At 57.1% G+C, this 20,949-nt stretch overlaps 1 protein-coding gene across 4 annotated transcripts in view; it reads left to right on the forward strand.

The window, feature by feature from the left end:
* Nucleotides 1–20,949, forward strand: part of ARHGAP27 (Rho GTPase activating protein 27) — a 29,882-nt gene that overhangs the window by 527 nt on the left and 8,406 nt on the right. Inside the window, exons 2-3 of one of the 4 annotated variants that reach the window (XM_032870975.1) lie at nt 738–871; nt 2,439–3,116. In XM_032870975.1, coding sequence (XP_032726866.1) covers nt 2,457–3,116 — 660 coding nt within the window. In that variant the 5' untranslated portion in view covers nt 738–871; nt 2,439–2,456. Of the gene's footprint in view, nt 1–737; nt 872–2,438; nt 3,117–17,640; nt 17,846–20,949 lie in introns of those variants that run through there. The other 3 variants (XM_032870976.1, XM_032870977.1, XM_032870978.1) reach the window with 3 other exon arrangements.

Genomic DNA, 20,949 nt, shown 5'->3' on the forward strand with positions numbered 1-20,949 from the left:
GGGCCCAGGTGCAGGCCACCGGCTCCGACCGAGGCGTTGACGGCGCTGTGGTTCGCGTCGCCCGGGCAGTGAACCCAAAGCACCTCCTGGAGACCGGCCGGCCCCCGAGTTCCAGGGATCTTCCCGCTCCCCTTATTCCTCCGCTTCTCTACGCTCCCCCCGAGTTGGGGAAGGAGCCGTGTCCCAGGTCCCCTCCCCACCCAGCCCGGGACTCTGCGCTTGGGTTGGCATCCCTGCGGTGGGAACTCCGCTCCGAGTTTTTCCAGGCCCCGCCAAGCTGCGCCCGGAAAGGGCCTGGGGAGGGCGGAGGTGGGTCCGAAGCGAGCAGCGCCTGGAGAGGGCTGGTGGTGGGTGATTCAGGGTGCAAATGGCTTCGCTAGGTATGGGAACCAGGGAGAGACAACGACCGGGGTCGGGCAGTCCCAGAGCAGCGCGCCCGCGGGACGCAGAGGCTCGAGGACAGCAAATTCCGCGGCGGGGGTGGGAAGGAGGCGGGAGGGGCCGCAGGGGTGGGACCCTACCCATCTTGGGCTCCGCTCGCCACCCGGCAGCGCCCCTTCAGTCGCAGCCCTTCCAGCTGCCGCCCCTCCCTTCTGCCTTCACTTGCTCTGGGCCCTGCTTCCACCGGCCCAGACACACTCACTCAGGCTCCCACTCGCCCCTCCCAGATACAGCCGCGTTGGAGATGGGGGGCAGCCCTCCTGAGCATCCCTCTCCCTCTTTGCTCCCCTTGCCAGCTCCTGCTCCCCGAGGTCTCCCCCGGCCTAGCCCTTGGAAGCCCCGCCCGAGGAGATGGCAGGGGCCTAACCTGCATCCATCCGCCGGCTCCGCCCGTCCAGCCCATGGGCCCACAGAGACCTGACCCGCCAACGTGAGTGAGCCGCAGGGGCCCAGGGGAAGGTGACCAAGGGGTATCCTCCCAGGGGGTCTGTTGACCTAGCTCCGGGCAGCTCACGCACCACGCCTCCAGGGCCCAGTGTGCACCCCTTTCCCCCTCGAGGAAAGCTTAGGAAAGTAGTGAAGGAGCGCAGTGAGCCTCCCGCCAGACCCCGTTCTTTGGGTTCCTCACCCTCAGCAAGCAACCGACTCCCAGCTGCTCCCGGGACACCTCTATTGGGCAGGAGATGGGGTCAGTGCAAAGGCTTGGAGCGACCAGCCCCTTAGGGAAGGAGCCTCTGATTCATCTCTTTGATGGGGAGATACAGGCAGGTTTACAGTTAGGCTCTGACCCCCAAGCCCGCAGCACTAAGAGCCAGGCGAAACTGGCACGCGGAGGGTCGGGGTGCCACCATCACTCCAGGAGAGCTCGGGGGAGGACACCGCGTGGGTAGTCATTGTCACAAAGTGCATTCTCTAGGGGCCACTCTCGTGGGGCAATGCGGAGATCACAGGGCAGGTGGGCAGGCCCGGGGAGGGGGGCAGAGCCTCCCTCTCTCGCGAGGTGGAGGTGGGAGCTGGAGAACACAGGGGCTGTGCGGCCAGTCTGGGCGGGCCAGGCTCCGGGTTCATGTCCGAGGCAAAGCCGCTGGGTAAGGAAGGAGAAACCGAGAGAACCGGTTCCCCGGCCTTGGCAGTCCCGGTCCCTTATGCCAAGGCCCTCGGACTAGGGGAAGCAGAGACACTCCCCGGGTAGAGCGGCTCCGGGAAGGCTCCCAGAGCCCCGCGCCTCAGCTCTGACCCCGCCGGCCCCCGGGGTGCAGAAGCCTGGAGGGAAGAGGCTCTGGAGACCCGGATTTCCTGAGGGCTTGTGGCGTCTGGGAGGGGCAGGGCAGGGGGCAAAGGAAATGGGCTGTGTCTTGCACTTCACAGGCCGAGAAACTGAGGCCCAGTCAACTTTGTAAGCAAATGTGGCCTATGGCCAGCAATCACCCCATCTCTTTGAGTCAAGGCTTCCTTGGCTGTCAAGTTGGACTAGTATTATCCACAATCTCCCCACCAAGGGATTGAATCGAGGCTCAAATCATAACCAATAACGCAGAATGAAAGTGTTGTCATAATTCCATCCGCGAGTGTAAGAATTGGAACGTTTTAACGTGTTTGGGTTTTTTTGAGATTTTTTTTCCCAAAGATTTTATTTATTTATTTATTAGAGAGAGGGAGAGAGAACACAAGTAGGCAGAGCAGCAGGCAGAGAGGGAGGGAGAAGCAGACTCTCTGCGGAGCAGGGAGCCCGATGCGGGGCTCGATTCCAGGACCCTGGGATCGTGACCTGAGCCAAAGGCAGCTGCTTAACCAAATGAGCCACCCAGGCGCCCTTTAGAGATTATTTTACCCAAGTCCCCCGCTTTTGACATAGGAATATTGAGACCCTAACGCACACAAGGAAGGCAGCCTAGGGACTCGAACCCAAGTCTTTTGTCCCCGCACCTCCTCTAGAGCGGCGCTCCTCCCGGTTCGGTGACCCTGACCTCCGAGCCCTTCTTCCTTGTCGCCCACAGGGAAACGGCACAGCCGCGATGGCGGCAGACGTCGAGGGGGACGTGTACGTGCTGGTGGAGCATCCCTTCGAGTACACGGGCAAGGATGGGCGCCGCGTGGCCATCCAGCCCAACGAGCGCTACCGGCTGCTGCGCCGCAGCACGGAGCACTGGTGGCACGTCCGGCGCGAGCCCGGAGGCCGCCCCTTCTACCTGCCCGCACAGTACGTGCGCGAGCTGCCGGCGCTCGGGGACCCCGCCACCGCCTCGCCTCCGCCCGCGCTCCGCCCGGGCCCCGCAGCCCCCGAACCGCTGGCCTACGACTACCGCTTCGTGAGCGCGCCGGCGCCCGCGGGCCCGGACGGCACGACCACCAAGCCCCGGGGCCGCGTGAGCTCCCTGTGCGGCCCCGCGCGGCGCGGTGCGGCGACCCCCCGCAGCAGCCCGGCGCCGGGCCTGCCCACCTGCCTGTACACGAGGCCCGCGGCGCCCGTGAGGCCCGCGCAGTCCCTGGACGACCTGGCGCGCGCCGCCGTCGCGCCCCCTGCGGGTCTCCTCGGGAGCGCGGGCAGCTTCAAGGCCTGTAGCGTGGCAGGCTCCTGGGTGTGCCCGCGGCCCCTGGCGCGCAGCGACTCGGAGAATGTCTACGAGGCCATCCAGGACGTGCGCGGCCCGCCGCGGGAGGAGCGCCCGCCGCAGGTACGCGGAGCCGGGGAGCGGGGAGGCGGGCGAGGGCTGGAGACCCTCTCGGCTTAGCGTCCGGCTCAACGCTGAGCAGCAGTGTCCGCTGGCCCTGGACGTGCTCCTTCACCCCGAGCCTCACTTTCCTCAACCGACAGGGGTGCAGGCTCCCCATCACTTATCGGCAATTCCAGAATGGCAAAGCCCCCCAGAGCCCAGATGTTTTCCCTAACTCGGTGGCAGAATTTGACTTGAGCCATGTGAGGCCACCCGTGGCACTTATTGATTACCTGTGGTTTTCCTGCACAAATGCAGATGATATTGATTACGGTGTGCTGGCCCAAGCTTCCTGGCAGGTGCGTGCACCACATGACCTAACAGCCGCACCATTCCGAAACTCTTCGGGGTATGGAGCCGTCAAGAAGCTGGGGGGTCAGATGAGATAATGGATGTGAAAGTCAGGGGTCTGCTTCCCTTTTAGGCTTCTCCCAACATTTCAGTTCCCCTTAATTTTTTTTTATTTGTTTGTTTCCGGAATAGGTCCAGTTATAGTGAGGATTTTGTTGTTGTTTCAGAATCCAGTTGTGTTAATTTGGGAAATTGAAAATAGAGCACTTTTTAAAAAAAAAAGATTTTGTTTATTTATTTGACAGACAGAGGCCGGCTGAGAGGGGTGGGGGGGACGCAGGCTCCCCGTTGAGCAGAGAGCCCGATGTGGGGCTCGATGTGGGGCTCGATCCCAGGACCCTGAGATCATGACCTGAGTTGAAGGCAGTGGCTTAACCCACTGAGCCACCTAGGCACTGCAATAGAGTATGTTTTAAAAAACACTTGTACATCCTCAGGATCCTTCGCATGGCCCTGACACCTGACATCTTGAACTTTAGGAACCTGGGGCGGGGGAGGGGGCAGGGGGAGCCCTGGAGGGAGGATGTACAGACTCCCTTATGACAACTGCCACCAGCTGAGTGATTATGTGCAATTCACTTCCTCTCTCAGGGTTTCAATTTGTCCTTTGGCCCAAAGAGGGGTGGAAAGCGTGGATGGATGACCCCTAAACCTTGCGAGTCTCTGATTTCTTTCTTTGTACTTGATGTAATGTACTTGATGTAAACATTGATGCCTGGCACATGCCAGGACTGAGTCTGGGATGCCCAGCGGAAGGAGGCACCGACCCAGTGTGTGACCTTCTGGGTCTTCCCACCGTGTATACTGGTTACCGTGCAAAGAGCTCAGGATTTGAAGCTAGAAAGACTCGAATTTGACGCTGCTGGATCACCTGCCAGCTGCTGAGGGGTCACTTAATTCCCCCAGCCAGGTGTCCTCCTGTGTAAAGGATTAGTGTTGTGAGCCTTCAACGAGGTGAGGCATGGAAGTACTTGGCACGTAGTAGGCGCTCTACCAAGGCTGGCTGGGTCCCATTGGGTACCCCCTGTCTGCGCCACCTTCGCTCTGGTTTCTGCAAGGAGGAGCCCGCCCTCTTGTGGCTATGGCGGGGAACAGCACCCGGCGGGTGAGGACCGCGACCCGGACTCCGCCCAGAGGGAACGCGGGCGGGGCAGTGGGGGCTCTTGTGCCCGGCGTCCCTGCTGGCCAGTTGGCCGGCTTCTCTGGGACAAATGGCTGGATGCCAGCGCTCCTCACCCCGGCGTCCCTCCGTTTCCTGGGCAGGCTCTCGGGGCCGCATTCCGGGGCCTCCCCACATTCTTCGTCCTGCTTGCCCCTCCGTCTTTCCGAGCAGTTACATTGGTGTTAAGGGGGTGGGGGACACAAGTGATGGCGGGGGTAGTACTCGCTCGGGGAGGAACTGGGGCGTCTGCAGGAGACCTGGGTATCGTAGAGATGCTCGGCCTGGTCCGGCTTCTGGCCCTAATTCACCTTGGGACGCTAATGAGAGGCTTAAGAAAACTTAATGTTTCCTCCCTGTGTGATGGGTATAATCTCACACTCCCTGTGATCCCGCCTTATTCCAGTGTCAGCTGTGGGTCTCCCTGACACCCCTTCCCCTACACACGCCAGGGGTGGGAAGTCAGTTCTCTCCTGGGAAGGAAACCTTGTTCTGCTCTTAGCTGTTCAAGGCAGCATTTGGAGAAGGAATTTCCTGAAAGCTGAGCCTTCCTGGTTTCTTCTTGGAGGAGGCAGGAGAGGCCGCTCCTACCCTTCCCCTTCATTCACTCATTAACTAAGCAGGAACTGGCCTCCCACTGGCCAAGCTCCTGGTGAGGCACAGCCCCCCAGGCCCGGAGAGCTACCATCCAGGTGAGGGGCCTGGCAAGAGAGGACAGATGCCTCAGGCCAGCCTGGCACAGGCCATCTGGGGCAGAACGACACACAGTGTCGTCATGGGTGTGGGTGTGAGACGTGCACCCCTGGAGCCTTGCAGCCCCGCCCCTACCCTACCCTGCTGGGGCGCTGTGGGGGGAGTGGGTGGTGCCTGACCCAGCATAGCCTCATGGGCTCTCACCAGGGATGTGGATTTCATTCTGCAGCTGCTGGAAGATTCTTAGCACAGAAGGTAATGGGGCACAGAAAAGACCCCCGTGGCTGGGACTTTGAGAAGAACAGAGGACCTTCATGGTGTCCTAGGCACGCAGGGATGACAGGAGATTTGGGAAGCCGATGCCAAGGGATCTGGGGGCTGATGGGCTGAGGAAGGTGGGAGAGAAGGCGGGATGTGTCCCTGTCTCCCAGTTGCATGCCTCGCAGACAGTGGTCTGTTCATCCGGTGGTGACAGGGCCAGGGAGACTGCTGCCCAGGAGACAGCCCTCAGCCTGTGGTGCTGGAGATGGGGCTTCGGAGAGCGGAGAGCATGTGGAGAGGAAGAAATAGGGAGCAAGGCAGAAAGCAGGAGAGTGCTGGCCCAGACACCGAGAAGTGTCCAGAAGGAAGGAGAAGTCAGATAAAGGCCATTAAACATTTATCAGAAATGGTGACCGCAAGGTCAACCAGCCACCTTATCAGGAGCAGGTCAAGGGGTTACTGAAGGCAGAAGGCAGACATCTGAGGGATGAAGGTGAGGACACAGGCCACGTGTAGATAGTTCGGAAGCTTGGCAGGGAAGGGAGAGACACTGTGTGGCCAGAGGCAGGTGAGGCCAGAGGCAAGGCTCCCCAGATCTAAGTGAGTGGTCAGGACCCAGAAGAGGGGGAGGCTGAGGATGGTGAGGAGGGGGTTGGTGAGACAGGATTGGGGGAGAGAGGCCAAGGGGGTGCCCAGGGCAGAGGGGGAGCAACCCGCTGACTCTGAGGCAAGGGGCAAAGATGTAAAGATGGAGCATCAGGGTCGTCTCGAGGAGGGTACACCAATGGCCAAGGGGAGAGGGTGGCATGGGGGTGGGGCCGTCGGCAGAGGCAGAGGGACCCTCCCCAGAAGAGAGAAGCCTCCATATTGGGTGGCATTTTCAGGTCTTGTCATTCACCCTCCAATCAACTAGCCCGTAATGAACACCTGGTGTATCCTGGTCAGAGGGCTGGACCCTGTGGACACAAAGTGTGTCACACATGACAAGACATGACCCTGTCCCAAAGGGGCTAATGGTCCTGTGGGCTCTCACCCAAAGGCTCATCCTCGCAACAGCTCAGAAGGCAGGCATGGGTGCCCCCCTTTGCCAGAATGCAGAGTTCAGAGAGGGGTTAGTGGCTGTCTGAAGGTCCCCCAGGCAGGAGGTGGCCGAGAGCAAGTCACTTCCATGCTTCCTGGCCCCCAGCCCCGTGCGGGCCGGTCGCCAGGTTCAGTCTCAGCCGGGTGGCCTGTGGGATTGGCCGTTCCCCTCCCCTCGGCGGGGACAGTACAAGCCAGCGAACACGGATTCCCTAAGAGGCCTGTATGTGCCCATCCCTGGGCACGGGCCACAGGGAGGGACGCAGGAATTCCAAACCTTCATCTCCCACGCGGCCCCGGGGGGCGGGGGTGGCTAGGAGGAGACCCAGCTGTCCCGGGGGAGGGCAGAGGCGCACCTCCGCAGGAGGGAGAGAAGGAGGAGGGCTTTGCAGCGGGAGCTCTCTGCCCCCACCCCCTCAAAGGAGGGGCTTTTTTGAGCCTGGAAGCCTGGGGGGAGGGGCCCCTGAGACTCCTCCCCTGGGGCCGCGGGCGGAGTGGGGAGGAGTGGGGACCTGCTGACTCCGGGATTTCGGGGTGTGGTCACCATCCCCGCCCCAGGGCCTTGAGGTGGAGAGGCCCAGGCCGGCAGTGGGGCCTGGAGCCCACCCCTACTGCCCAGGCACTGGCCACAGGCAGGAGAGCCCCGGGCCTCCGCAGCTTTCCCGGCAGCCGGCCCAGGAGGCGCCTCACCTGAGTAGGCGGCGGGAACTGGAAGGAGCCCCAGGGTGGCCCTGGTTGCCTGTCCTCTGCTGAGAACTGTGAGTGACCCCTCAACTCCGAATGGGGCACAGGGGGGGCGTGGCGTGGCAAACTTCCCACTCTGTCCCCTCCTTCCCTCACCTCCGCCTGCTCTTTGCCCAACCGGGGCTGAAACCCACCTGCCCGGTGCCTCACCCTCCTCTCAGGATCGCAGGCCTGGCACCCACTCCTTGGGACACACTCCAAGAGCCGCCCCAGGCAGCTCTGATTGGGACAAGGGAAATGGACTTGGACAGACCCACCTGGATCTCCCTTTGGGACAAGTGGGGGCCCTCTGGAAAGGGAGTCTAGTAAAAGCAGGGGAGCTGAGGCTGGAGGGAGGGTCCAGTGAGTCCCCCTCATCTGGTCTTTCGCCTCAGCCCCTCCCCCACCCAGGGAGGTCAGCTGCCCTGGGGTGGCCCAGCCGGTTTCTTCACACCTGGCCTGACTCACCTGCAGCCCCAGGCTGACCTTGGAGCCCCGCTGCCCAGCCTGTGGCCTGACCCATGAAGGAGCAGGTTCTTGGGTGCCCCCCCCCATCCTCGGCCCACATTCCCAGCCACCAGTGGTCCTCCCCACCCACTGCTCCCTGGGAAGAATGGAGGAAACCCCGGGGGCTTGGCAGCCCCTATGGCTCGATGGGGTCCCCTGGGTGATCTCCCCTGAGCCTGGGCCTTATTATTCACCTCTCAGTCTCTGGTTCCCCTAACCGCCCCCCCACCCCGGGCCTCCTGAGACAGGTCCACCTGCCTCCCCACTTCCTTCCTGAGTCCCAGCAGCTGGCTTCTCTCTCCATCTATTTTCTCTGCCTTTCCTGGGGCTGTCTGTGTCCAGCAGTGGGGAGGGCCAGGCATGGGACACTGAAAGGCAACCCCAATGACCAGTCAGTGCCCAGCCCTCAGCATGGGAAAGCCCATCAGCATGACTGGGGTCAGCTGATCAGAAAGGGGTCAGGGTTCCAGACCCTGTCAGGGGACAGTTCAGGTTGGTTGGCATTGAGGGAAAGGGGGCTGCTGGGGACTGCGTCTGAGGGACACAGGGGTTCTTGCTAAAGTTCAGGAGGATCTCTTGCCAAACTGAGGAAGGACTGTGGTGTTGAGGGGACTTCCAGAGCAGCTGCAAAAATGTAGTGAGGCCTGCAGGACCCAGGCTCTGGGCTCCTACGGGTGCTGCCCCGCGTCCTCTCCTTCCCCTGGGTGGAGGTCCAGCCTGAGGCATCAGGGAAACAGAGCAGGGGTCCCTGTCAAAGCTTCCATGTCTGTCCCAGGGCCTGGGTCAGCTTGGCCAGAGAGAGGAAGCCAGAGGAGCCAAGAAAGGTGCCAGAAAGGGCCCGCCCCCAGCTCCCCCCAGCCACCTTCCCCCACTGTCTGTGCAACTGGAGTGCTCCTGGCATCATCTGAATTTGCCAGTTACTCTTCCCCCCATAAAAATAGTTTCATGCCACTGCTAATGGGGGGACATCTCCATCTAATGACGACTAGCATTTTGGTTTCTCTCCATCCATCCTGCTTGGCTCTGGGTGGGAGAGTTTTGCAGACCTCGGGCATCCCGTGGCACTGACAACGGCACTGTGATTTTTCACTTACTCTGTCATTGATTCAGGATGGAGCAGGGGTGGACAGGGCACTGGGAGGCAGTGAGACACAAGGCGTGGTCCCTGCCCTCAGGCAGCTGACTGGGGTAGAGAGCTGGGCAGGCAAACCCAGGGAGAACCTGCAGGTGCCGCGGCCAGAGAGAAACCTAGGGTTTCCTCCCGGCCAAGGGAGGGGAACAGCAGGTGCATCCCGAAGGTTTCTACCATTCAGCCTCCTCCGTGAACCCCTCTGGGCCTGGTGCTTTGTCAGGGCCAGACTTTCTCTTCAATGGTAATTGGATCTTTCCAAGTTTTCCATTCATTCTTGTTCATTTTGGCCATTTTGGTTTTTGACTAGGAAAGCATTCATTTTTTCCTCGATTTGCAAAATCTTCTAAATTTACTTCTAAATTTACATATGGATTCCTTTGTGACCGAGGAAAGGATTTTTTTTCTAAGTTTTTCATAGCTGTGGAAAAATGTATATTTTCCATTTAAAGGACATCAGGTCCCCCCCAGAGATCAAGCCAAGCTGATGGACGCTATTATTTTTTTTTAAGATTTTATTTATTTATTTGACAGACAGAGATCACAAGTAGGCAGAGAGGCAGGCAGAGAGAGAGAGGAGGAAGCAGGCTCCCCGCCAAGCAGAGAGCATGACCCAAGCCGAAGGCAGAGGCTTCAACCCACTGAGCGACCCAGGCACCCCATGATGGACGCTATTATTGAAATGTGGGTTTCCTTTGTAGATCTCTTTTTGGTTTTGTCTTTTACTCCAGGTCCAATAGAGGTTTATTACATCTCCCACTCAGATTTTCTCAAGCAAGTTCTTCTTGTACTTTTAGTAGGTTTCGCTTTTGACGTTGAGCTAGAGTACCGCTGGGAGCGCCCCGATCTGGACTGCTCTGTCTTCACAGAGCTTGCCTTTGTATCACAACTTGGTGTTCCTCTTTATCCCATGGGGTCCTTGTGACCCTAAACTCCACCTTTCCTCTTAAGAACCTGGCCAATCTTTGTATTTTGTTCAATTTTATTTTTTGCACTCGCCAGTATCTCTTGGTATCCTTTAAGTTTCAACGTTATCACCTTCTTAAGTGTCTTTCTTAAGTGTGTGTGTGTGTGTGTGTGTGTGTCATACCACTGAATTTTCAAATCCAAGCTGACTGTCTTCTGATGGGATAATGCACTCTTTTGCGATTTTGTTTAATAACGGACCCAGCCTACTGGATTTTGTTCCTAATGGATTAATTACATGTATTGGTTTTCCTGTGGTTTGCTTTCCCCCTTCTATCAGGCTGCTACTGATTCTTTTCTTCTCCGCCTGTCACTCCCGTTGTCCTGTGACACTTGGCATTTCATTCATGGCTTCTGCTTGACCCTGGGGATCCTAGTCAAACATGCCGTTGGATGTGCAGAGATGGGGATTCTTTTTCTCAGCACTCCCCCTCCCCCGAAACTCACAGAACCCCATCAGTGTCTATACACAGCCTTGGGTCTTTTTTTTTTTTTTTTCAGCTCAGAGAAATCTGTTTGTTGCATGATTGTTGTGTCTTTGACGTTTTCTTTCATTTCATTTGCACGTTGGCTCTCTTGATGGGCTTCTCCAGTTTTGTAGTTTTGCCCCCTTTCTTTCTTATCTCTGTGTGTGTTTGTTCTGAGAGATTGCTCCTGCTTTATCTTCCAGGCCACAGATTTGAGTCTGGAGTATGACTCTCTAGCCTCACTTTCAATGAGTAGCTCAATGATATATTCTAGGTTCTAAAATAGTCTTTTTTTTCTCTCTCTCTTTTGTGCTTTACTTGAATCTCCTTAAGAATTCTTTTTTGCTGTTGTTTGGGTTGTCGCTGTGTTTTCTAGCTCCTCTGTCTTGCTAATAGCAAGATTTTCTTAATTAGATAATGTGGGACACCTGGGTGGCTCAGTGGGTTAAGCCTCTGCCTTTGGCTCTGGTCATGATCTCAGGGTCCTGGGGTCGAGCCCTGCATCAGGCTCCCTTCACGGAGGGAAGCCTGCTTCTCCCTTTCCCACTCCCCCTGCTTGTGTTCCCTCTCTCGTTCTGTCTCTCTGTCAAATAAATAAATAAAGTCTTTTTTTTTTTAAGTATATAGTAAAAACTCCCACACGTACCCCTGCTTCTGTGCCTGTTCTCCATCAGCTCTAAGTCACCACTTTCATTAATTCTTTCCCTACTCTTCCAGAGTTTCTTTATACAGATACGAACTTGTATGAAACCACATTTGATTCCCTGATTTTTCTGTCTCCCTTACATACAGGTAGCAAGCAGTACACAGTATATCTTGCTTGTTTTTTGCCTATTGGATTTAGCAACGTACCTTGGAGATCGCGCACAGAGAATATCAGTCCCCTTCCTTGTAGCTACATGGGTTTTCCTTGTAGGAATGTATCATAAATTCTTCAGCCGCTTCATGGTTGATGGGCCCTTGGACTGTCTCCCAGCTCTTGCCATTACACACAAAGCTATAATAAATAATCTTTCGTGGAGTACAGGCAGTAAATCAAAGATGAATCCCAGAAGTAGGATCGCTGGGCGGAAAGGTAAACGATGGGTATTTGTTCAATTTTGCCAAATTGCTCTCCCTGTCCATGGGGATTATACCAGGTTACATTCCCACCAGCACAGATGTGAGTGTCTGACTCCCCACAGCCTAGCTAACCACGTGTTGACAAGATGTTGGTTTCTGCCGATCCAGTAGTAAAATATATGCTCCAAAGGCAGCTGGGATTTGCATTTTTCTTTTCAGCGAGAGTGAGCATCTTTTCATAGATGTAGGGTCTGTTTGTTTTCCTTTTTCTGTGACCGGTCTATTCATAGCCTGTGTTCCCTTTCCTGTCGAGTTATTGGTTTTACTTATCAGTTATTAGGAGGCTTTGCCGTTCGAGGGAGACCAGCCTTGGATCTCCAGCATGAGTTGGAGTCCCCCCACGTTTGTCTTCTGACTTTGCTCATGTCATGTTTTGGCCACACAAATCACTTAACGTAGAAATCACTAATCTTATGGCTTTTGGATTTTGAGTCTCTGTCACCAAGATCTTTTTTTTTTAAGATTTTATTTATTTGATAGAGAGAGCATGAGAGGGGGAGGGTCAGAAGGAGCAGTAGACTCCCTGCCAAGCAGGGAGCCCGATGAGGGACTTGATCCTGGGACTCCAAGTTCATAACCTGAGCCAAAGGCAGACACCCAACCAACTGAGCCACCCAGGCGCCCCAAGGTCTTTTTTTTTTTTTAATAGAATTTTGCTCATGTTTTCCTCTTTGAGTCTTTTTTTTGGGTTTCACTTTTTATGTCTGAATCTTTGATCCTTTTGGGGGGTGTATCTGAGCGGACAGAGTGAGATATAGACCCACTGTTAATGATTTTTTTTTTTTTTTTTTTTTGTGGTTGGCTGTCCAGCTGTCCCATCACCTTTACTGACAAGCTCCTCTTCTCACCGGGGTTTGTGAGTGGTCTGCAGCAGGTCCGGACCCCGCTGAATTAAAGTCTGCCAGCTCCGGCTCATTTGGGGGTTCTTTCTGCTCCAACTCTTTCCAGCTACAGGCTTGCCAGAGGAGTGGGATTGATTTGTCTTTGCTCACTGGGGCTGAGATTGAGCTGTTGGAGTACCCCCACTTGATGGGGCCCTAGAGCAGAGGAATGGTGGTCTCCGCCAGGGGGCCGGTGGGGCTAGCTGGCCAGGTCCCCTGCAAAGACACCATCAGAAATTCTCCCTGCTCCCTGCCCCTCGGCATTCCCAGCTTTCCAGCAGAGAGCACTGAGCCCACCTGTTTGGCTCCCCGTGGGCTCCTCAGGTCACCCTGCCTTGCCCCTAGGGTCTTATGGTGGGCCAGGTCTGCCCTGGGCCCCCTGAGTTCCAGCTTCTGTCTCAGGCACTCCACCCATGCCAGCCAGCCCTGCCCACCGGCTGGCACAGCCCCTTCAAAGAGGGTCGCAGTAGGGAGAGGAGAGGAGCAGGACATGTTTAAGCTGCCATATTTCCAAAATTCCTAGCACCAGTGCCTCATCATAAAGGGAGAGAAATTACTATTGGGGGGAGTGCAGGGAGAGAGCTGGAAGGGCCAGTCTTTCTGGATAAGAAACAATGAACACTTCACAGAGTCGTAACATGGAGATTGCAGAAGAGTGAGAAAGTCTATGGGAGGGTTTTCTCCCCTTCTGTTATGAAGATTGTCAAACATACAAAGAAACCAGAAGAATAGTAAAAGGAATATAATTTATACCTATTACTTAGATTTAACAATTACTGCTCCCCAAGTTTGTTCTTTTATTTTTTTGCCAAGAAACAATAAATTCCAGACTTTATAATATCTCATCGCGCCAAAATTCAACATATATGTCTTAAAAGTGTTTTTCTCCATAATCACAATACTATAACTATTATTATATCTAAAAAAATTCACATTAGTTCCTTAATAGCATCTCAGACCAGGGGCATAGTCGAAAGCCCCTCATTGTCCTGAAACAGATCTCTCCCAGCAAGTTCGTTTGAACCAAGGTCAACTCGAGAACATGCATTCCACTGGACTGTCCCTTCAGTCTCTCTTGATGGTCCCCTCCCTCTCCTCCTGCCCTGGTAGAGGCCAGACCCATTGCCCCATAGAACATCTATTCTGGATTTGACTGTCTGCTTCCTCGTGGTGGTGTTGCCGAGTTCCCCCGATGTCGGTGATACGTGCAGACTGACAGGTCTGAAAGGCTTAGGCAGCTCCGGTCACCGTGCTCGGTGACCCTAGGTCTCGGCTTGAACAACCGAGATGAAGCCCAGATGGGAAGCAGGAGAAGGAAGGTGCCCGCGGTTTGGGACGTGCAGCTCTGGAAGCGTATCAAGGACACCCAGGGCAGCAGTCGGGGACCTGCTCCTGGAGCTGCGCTGGCAGGTCGTTACCCGAACAGAGCTGGCTGGGCTTCCCCAGGACAGCAGAGAAGCAAAGGTGGGACCAAGCATCAAGGACGTAGACAGAGGAAGAGGAGCACGGGCCCAGAGCCCAGCAGGCACCTGAGAAGGAGGGAGAAGGCTGTAAGGACTAAGTGCTGGAGGGGAGTCACACCCGACAAGGACCACATTTGTCACGAAGGAAGTCAAAGGACACGCGAACTGTGGGCTGGACGTCAGGGTGACGGGCCAGCAGGATAGTGGGGATGTGCCCACTTTCAAGAAGTGGGCTCCGAAAAGGAGGCAGGTGGAGCTGGGTCCAGGGGCCTTCTTTTGCTTTTCTATGGAGAGACCTCAGGGCACCTGGGTGACTCGGTTGGCTAAACGTCTGCCTTCAGCTCAAGTCATGGTCCCAGGCTCCTGGGTTCAAGCCCCCCTTCCCCAGTTGGGCTCCCTGCTCAGCGGGGAGCCTGCATCTCCTTCTTCCTCCCCACCCCCTACAGGTGCACGTGCTCGCGCACTCTCTCTCTCTCGCTCTCTCTCTCTCGCTCTGTCGAAGAAATAAATAAAATCTTAAGAAAGAAATTAAAATAAGATGGAGAGACCTCAAGTTTGTTGAAGTGCCAAAGGGTCAAAGGCAGTTAAATGGGAGGGGTTAGAGATTTGAGGAACAGCTGCTTCTGGGCAAGCGAGAGAGAGGCGGTGGGATCCTGGGATCCCCCTGGGCCCGCTCGGGGGAGATCACTTTGGACAGGGGCACCTGGTCCCTCCACTAGGGAAGTGAGGAGGAAGGGTGAGTGCATGTGCCGCTACATTTGAAGCCCCAGCCACATTCTCCTCCCTAGGCTGGCTCCCGAGGGCAGCCTCCACAGGCCCGAAGTTCCCTTGACAGACGGTTTCTCATTCCTCCTGGCCCAACCTCGGGAGACAGCCTGGGTGTCTGCCAGCCTTATCCAGAGCACAGGGCGTGGGTGCGGCGAAGGGGCTCCGCCCCAGGCCCCACCTGCCCTGGAGGAGCAGGCCAAGCACACAGTCCCATGAGGCCACCGAAAGGCTGGGGGCAGAGTCCAGAGCCAAGGGCATTCCATCGAAACCGAGAAGCAGAAAAGCAGAAGCACAACCCTGCCTTCTTCCCCATGGTCCCCGGTGCGGGGGGGAGAACTCGGGGGCCTGCTCGGCACTTTCACAGAAGCCAGTCTTGCAAGCAGGGAGAGAATGACAGACAGCCCATTCTATGGATAAAGAAACAGAGGCCCAGAGATTCAAGGGGCTACCCAGAGAGAAGCTAGGGCACAAACCACGTGAGAAGCCATGTCCCTGAATCCTGCTTCGTTCTTTTTTTCCTTTTAACCCAATGACGATGCTTCCGCTCCAAACCCCAGGGAAGAATCTCACCTCGGGCCACGGTGTTGGGACCTGCAAGCCGCAGGGCAAAGCAGTAAGATTACACCGAGCCTCACCTTAACACAACATGTCTGAGCCGCAGCCCAAATCACTTATACCAGACTCTCCAGGTTCGGGGTTGGGGGGGCGGTGCTTGGCAGCTCCAGGCATGGTTCCCCACCATTCTGAGGCTTGGAGACCCTGGAGGGTGACCCACTGCACGCTGGTGGACTTGTCTGTCAGGGCTGGGGCGGATACGGTGAGGCCCGGACTCTGTCCTGGAGAGGGCGTGCTCAGGGGAGGGAAGGATGCCAGTTCTGGGCACTGCGCTAAGCTCCCTGAGGCAAAGATCACAGTTTATTCTCCACTCTTCCTCCACCCGGCCTGGCTGGCCTGGAGTCAGCAAAAGAGGTCCTGTCCGCTCCGTGACCCCCTGAGCCGGTCTCTGGGCTCTAGTCACTGGTTTGCAGACATTTCTTTTGCCTCTGGCCCTAGAGAGCTGATAGGATTTTCTGGTTGCACCTGCTTATGAGGTTTTTGGGGAGAAAGGGTGAGGACAGAGGGCTGGAGAGGCGGCCAGTGTGCAGCTGGCTTGTTCTGTCCCCTCCTCCACAGTGTGCCTAGAGGCAAGGAGAGGTGTGAGGGTGTGGTTAGCGGGAGGGTGGGGGGGGGATCCAGGGAGGGGGGAGAGCTGCTGTGGTCACACCTCCTCTCCCCAGGGAGGGGAGGCCTGGACTGGAGGCCGGAGGAGCCAGCCTCCAAGAGCAGCCTAGAGCTGTGTGGGATTGGCTCTGTCCCCAGGGTGTGGGGCCAGAGCCCTCTGGGAGCCCCCCCGAGCATGGGGCCAGACTTATTCCTGGGAAGAAGCACCACGTGGCCTGCATTTTCTGTGGTCCCAGTCACCTGTACTGTCACTCTTGTTTCCTACCGTGGGGAGACCCCCCCCCTTCCTAATTCTAGAGCAGGCCAGTGCTAAGGGCCCGGGTTCCCCCACCTGCTTCCTCTCTCTCCTTCCCCTCCCCGGCTCCTCCCTGCTGCCGGCTGCCCTGGCATTTACAGAGGCTCTGCCGGTCTCCTGGGCCTGGCTCCGACTCCCTTGGTGACCTAGCATGTGTGTGGCCCGTGTCCCTCAGTGTGGGGGCAGCAGGATGCGTCATGTGTGTGACAAGTGGGAGGACTCCAAGCCTCTCTGCCCCCAGTGTTCCCGGCTTCCATGCCCCACAAGGGATGGTAGTGTACTAGAGCTTTGAGGGCATACTAGGGCTGAAGTCCCTGGCTTGCGCTGGCTGTGGTCTGCGCCAGTGTCCCACGCTCCCAATCTACACCATGCCGGGCGCTACTTGGGTGTCCCTGTCCCGAGGCCATAGTGGGTGCAGGGAAGGAGTGGCCCTCCTGGGGGACATGGGCAAGGGGGAAAGTCGGGCCAGGACTGGGAACAGGAGGCTTACTGAAATGGGAGAGCAGCCCACAAGGGGTCTGGGATCCGGGGTGGAAGGTGGGGTTCCGAGCCCGAAGCAGGAGCTGGGTAGCCTTTGTGGGAGAGCCGTGGGCAGTGGGTGGGTGGGCGGCAGGGTGTTGCCTGGCCTCTGGAGCTGGGCAGGAGGCACTATGAGGGTTTGTAAGACAAGGTGGCCCCCAAGGGCTGGGGTGGAGCGCAGCGTCTCACCCAGGACACGCTGTGCCCGTTGTGCGTGGCTGGGGTTTGAACACCCACCTGACGAGAGGGTGAAGAGAGGGGAGGCCAGGGGAAGCTGTTGGTTGTAGGGCTGTAGAGGAGCTAGTCCCTGTCCCCTTCTCTGGGTCCTGGGAGCGTGGGGACACGTGACTGGACACACAGGCAGGGGCATGTGCATGCATCTTGGTGACCAAGGCCAGAGGAGGCAGGCTCAGACAGTCAGGCGAGTGGCTTGTGATGTGGTCAAAATCCCACCTGTCCTCTGTGTGGCTGGAAGACTCCAGACACTGGCCGCCTCTGATATGATGGCCGCCCAGACCCCTTCCTCTTTGAGACGTTCCCCCCGCTACAGTATACACACCAGCTTCCTCTCCCCCATCACATCCTCCCCATGCTTTGGGGGAATTGAGGGCCACTCCGTGTCTTGTCCAGGCCAGCCCAGGCGCCGGGCACCCAGCAGCCCCCCTCCACCTGCTCCCAGCCATGCAGCACCCCCTCCTCCACCCATGGTTCCAGTGCCCTCCCGCTCCATGGCGGGAGCCGGGTCCGGGACTCAGAACCCGCCGGTGATCAGAGCATTGAGTAGGAAGGCTCACCAGGACGCATAAAAATACCCTGACCTGAGACACCCCCACTCCACCCCACCCCACCCTATCTCAGGCAGCACTTCCGCAGCCCCGACAGGAAATGGGCTGGAGGCTCAGCTTCCCTCCATCTCAGAGCAACTTCTTGTTTCCCCCTTGCCCTGTGCCAACCCTGGGGTTGTGCCCCCTTGGCTCCACCCCTGAAACCTTCCCAGGGCTCTGTCCCAGCATCTCCGAGAGCACAGGATGGTGGACATGATTGCCAAGCTGACCAAGAGGCGGAGTCGGGCCCTGCGGGTACAGGTAGGGGACCCTGGCATTTTGGGGCAAGCTCAGCCTCTGATGGGGATGGCTGAGGGCCTCCGCATCAAGGGGCCCCGGGAGCGCCTCCGTCCTCCGGCCTTCTCAGGAGGTGGGTGAGCTGGGTTTTGGAGCAGGACACCTCCCAGACTTGGGGGGCTCCTCCCTTCTTTCCTCTTTCCTTTTCCAAGGCCTTGCCTATCCGTGAGGGGCTGCAGAGGGACCCTGAGAGATGGTGGTCAGCTTGGGGGAAGAGAAGCAGGCCAGCCACCTGCTTGTGGGCCAGGGGCAGGAACTGGAGACAAAGGGAGTGCTGGGGGGCGGGGGGCGGGCAGCTGCGTGTGGTGAGAACCAGAGCCCCTCTTGGCTCTGTCCTCTGGCCTGAGGTGGGGGACCACTTCCCCTTTCCTACTGGAGGACCCCTTGTCACTGTTGTGTTTGTGGGTCTGGGCCTTAGGAGCTGCCGGTGCCCTCGTCAGGGCCCTGTTGCCAGGTTATGATGGGGTGTAGTCTGGGCCTCCATGAGTTGGGGGCCCGAGGTGGTAGGCCCTGCTCTAACCTTCAGCCTTCCCCTTGAAGGCCAGAGGGCCCAGAGGGACTGGCCCCACCTGGCTTCCAGTCTGATCCTGGCTCTGCCAGGAAAGCGCCTCTGTCTTAGCACTGTGGGGGCCCTACAGAGGGTTCTAGAGTTTGAAGGGCCCTCAGCGCGGCTGCAGTCTAGCTCCCTCCACAGGGCAGCAACCTCGCTAATAGGGGCTGGACTCTGCCGGCTCATCTCCAGTGGAGGCCCCTGACTGCCTCCTGAAGCAGCCTGTGTCTCTGGGGCAGCCCCAATCCTTAGAATGTGCCTGCTTCCAGGGGGCCCTGCCTGCCCCCTTTTGGCCTCTGATCTGCAGTCTGGATCCCCACGGTATGATCCTGTGTCTCCCCTTCCTTGTGACAGCCCTCCTATGCTGGGGGCCTAAGCCTCCACCTCCTAGGACTGCCCTGCCCCCTCCTAGGTATGGCCTGCCCCCGCTAGGGGTGTTCTTGGTGCAAGATCCCCTCAACCTGACTGGCCTGGGACTCCCCTTGCACTCCTAGCCAGGACCAGCAGGCTGCAGGCGGAAATCCCCGCTCCAAATAGCCCGTGTCCTTCCTTAGCTCATCTCCTCCCATGCCTCCATAGGACCTTCCAGCTCCTGTCGCAGGGATGGGAAGGCCGCTGCCTCAGTGGGTCCAGAGGGAGTGGGCAGGAGACATGTCTGGGCCACCCACCTTCCTTCCTCTGCCCACCACCTTCATGCCATCCTCCCAAGGAGTCTCCTAGCTCCCTCGCTGAACCCTTATTCCCAGGAAGCCCGTGTTCAAAGCGAATCCAGTCTCTCCTGAAGTGTCAGGGGTGTGTGTGTGTGTGTGTGTGTGTGTGTGTGTGTGTATGTTGCTTGTTGTTGAACTGTGTCCTGGCATTGGCTTGCGAACTAAGTCAGTAAATCCCTTTAGTGGATGGGCTGCATGCCTCAGGGCATTGGGGCACCTGCTAGAGGGCGACTGGGGTCAATTATGTCACCCTGGGTCTTGCTCTCAAAAAACCCCTGCCTTTGGGGTCAGAGGAGGTAGGCAGAGGGGCGGACGACGAATGGGCCCGCAGGGCAGAGCACTGCCAGCCCCTCGCAGGGGCACGAAGACAGTGACAGCGGGTTAGGCATCTCTCCTGAGGGAGAAGTCCTCTCCTGCCAGGAGGCTTGGAGCGGAGCCACAGCGAGGGCAGGTCATGAGAGTGGAGGGTTCCAGAACCCCTCTGGAACAAGGGTCCAGAGCTAGGAAGACGACTTTTGTGTTTGGGGGAGGGTCTGCAGGCTGGAATCTGGGATGCTCGGGAGGGCTGCAACAGGCCGAGCGAAAGGAAACGTGGCATGGAGGGTCCGGTCTCAACCACACAAGACCTTGTGTGGGGAGGGAGAAGAGTGAGAAACTGGGGTACCTGGCTCTTCCCACTCCCTCCATGCCTGGGACCTGTCCCTGGTGGTCTAGAATCCAACTTGTCTGAGAGTTGGTCTCCTTGCGAACAGTCTAGTTATCATGGATGTGCATGCATTTTGCTTATCACCTTGTTGGGCTCCCTGCCCCCTCCCCAACCATTCACACAGGCTGCCCAGTACGGTATTGGGGTCCCTTTGTTCACTGCTGCATTCCCAGTGCCTAGAATGGTGCCTGCACCAGGCGTGAATCTTTGTGGGACACATCAGTGTGTCTTGGGGCGCTTACCTAAAGACTCAATTCCCCTCTTGAGGAGCTTATAGCTTAGTGAAGGCATCATTAAGCAACAGAGGAACTTTTGTGATTAAAAACGGTGGCAGGGGGCGGTTATTATACACAGTTTTGAGAAAAAATTTAAAGAAAAATAATCTCTGTAATTACACCACCCAGAGATAACCTCTGTTAGCATTTTGGAAGGTTTCTAAAAATGCGTAATTGGAACTATAGCTGTTCACTGTGTTGAAATCTGCTTTTCCCTTATAGTGTTATATATTCTTAGAAACAGTATTGGGGCGCCTGGGTGGCTCTGTCAGTTAAGCCTCTGCCTTTGGCTCAGGTCATGGTCTCAGGGTCCTGGGATGGAGCCCTACATGGAACTCTGCTCAGCAGGGAGCCTGCTTCTCCCTCTTCTTCTGCCTGCCACGCCCCCTGCTTGTGCTCTCTCTCTGTCAAATAAATAAATAAATCTAAAAAAGAAAAAAAAAAAAGAAACAGTATTAATCTGGGGTGCCTGGGTGGCTCAGTCAGTTAAGTATCTGCCTTCTGCTCAGGTCATGATCTTGGGGTCCCAGTATCAAACCTCCCCAGTCCCCACCGCATTGCTCAGCAGGGAGTCTGTTTCTCCCTCTGCCCCTCACCCCACTGCTTCTCTCTCTCACTTGCTTCCTCTCTCAAATGAATAAAATCTTAAAAAAAAAAAAAAGAGACAGTATTAATCTTCTGCTGCTATGCTGCTGCCTGGGGTTTGATAGTATCGTTATCAATCCCTCTGGCAGCCCGAGGGTGCTGGGCTATGGTGGGCGCACCAGTGGAATCTCGAGAAAGGTCTTGAACCTGACACCCTAGCTGAGTCCTAAAGAAGGACTTGG

This window comes from Lontra canadensis, unplaced genomic scaffold (genome assembly GCF_010015895.1).
Source record: "Lontra canadensis isolate GAN:19392208 unplaced genomic scaffold, GSC_riverotter_1.0 scaffold41, whole genome shotgun sequence".
NCBI classification, from domain to species: Eukaryota; Metazoa; Chordata; class Mammalia; order Carnivora; family Mustelidae; genus Lontra; species Lontra canadensis.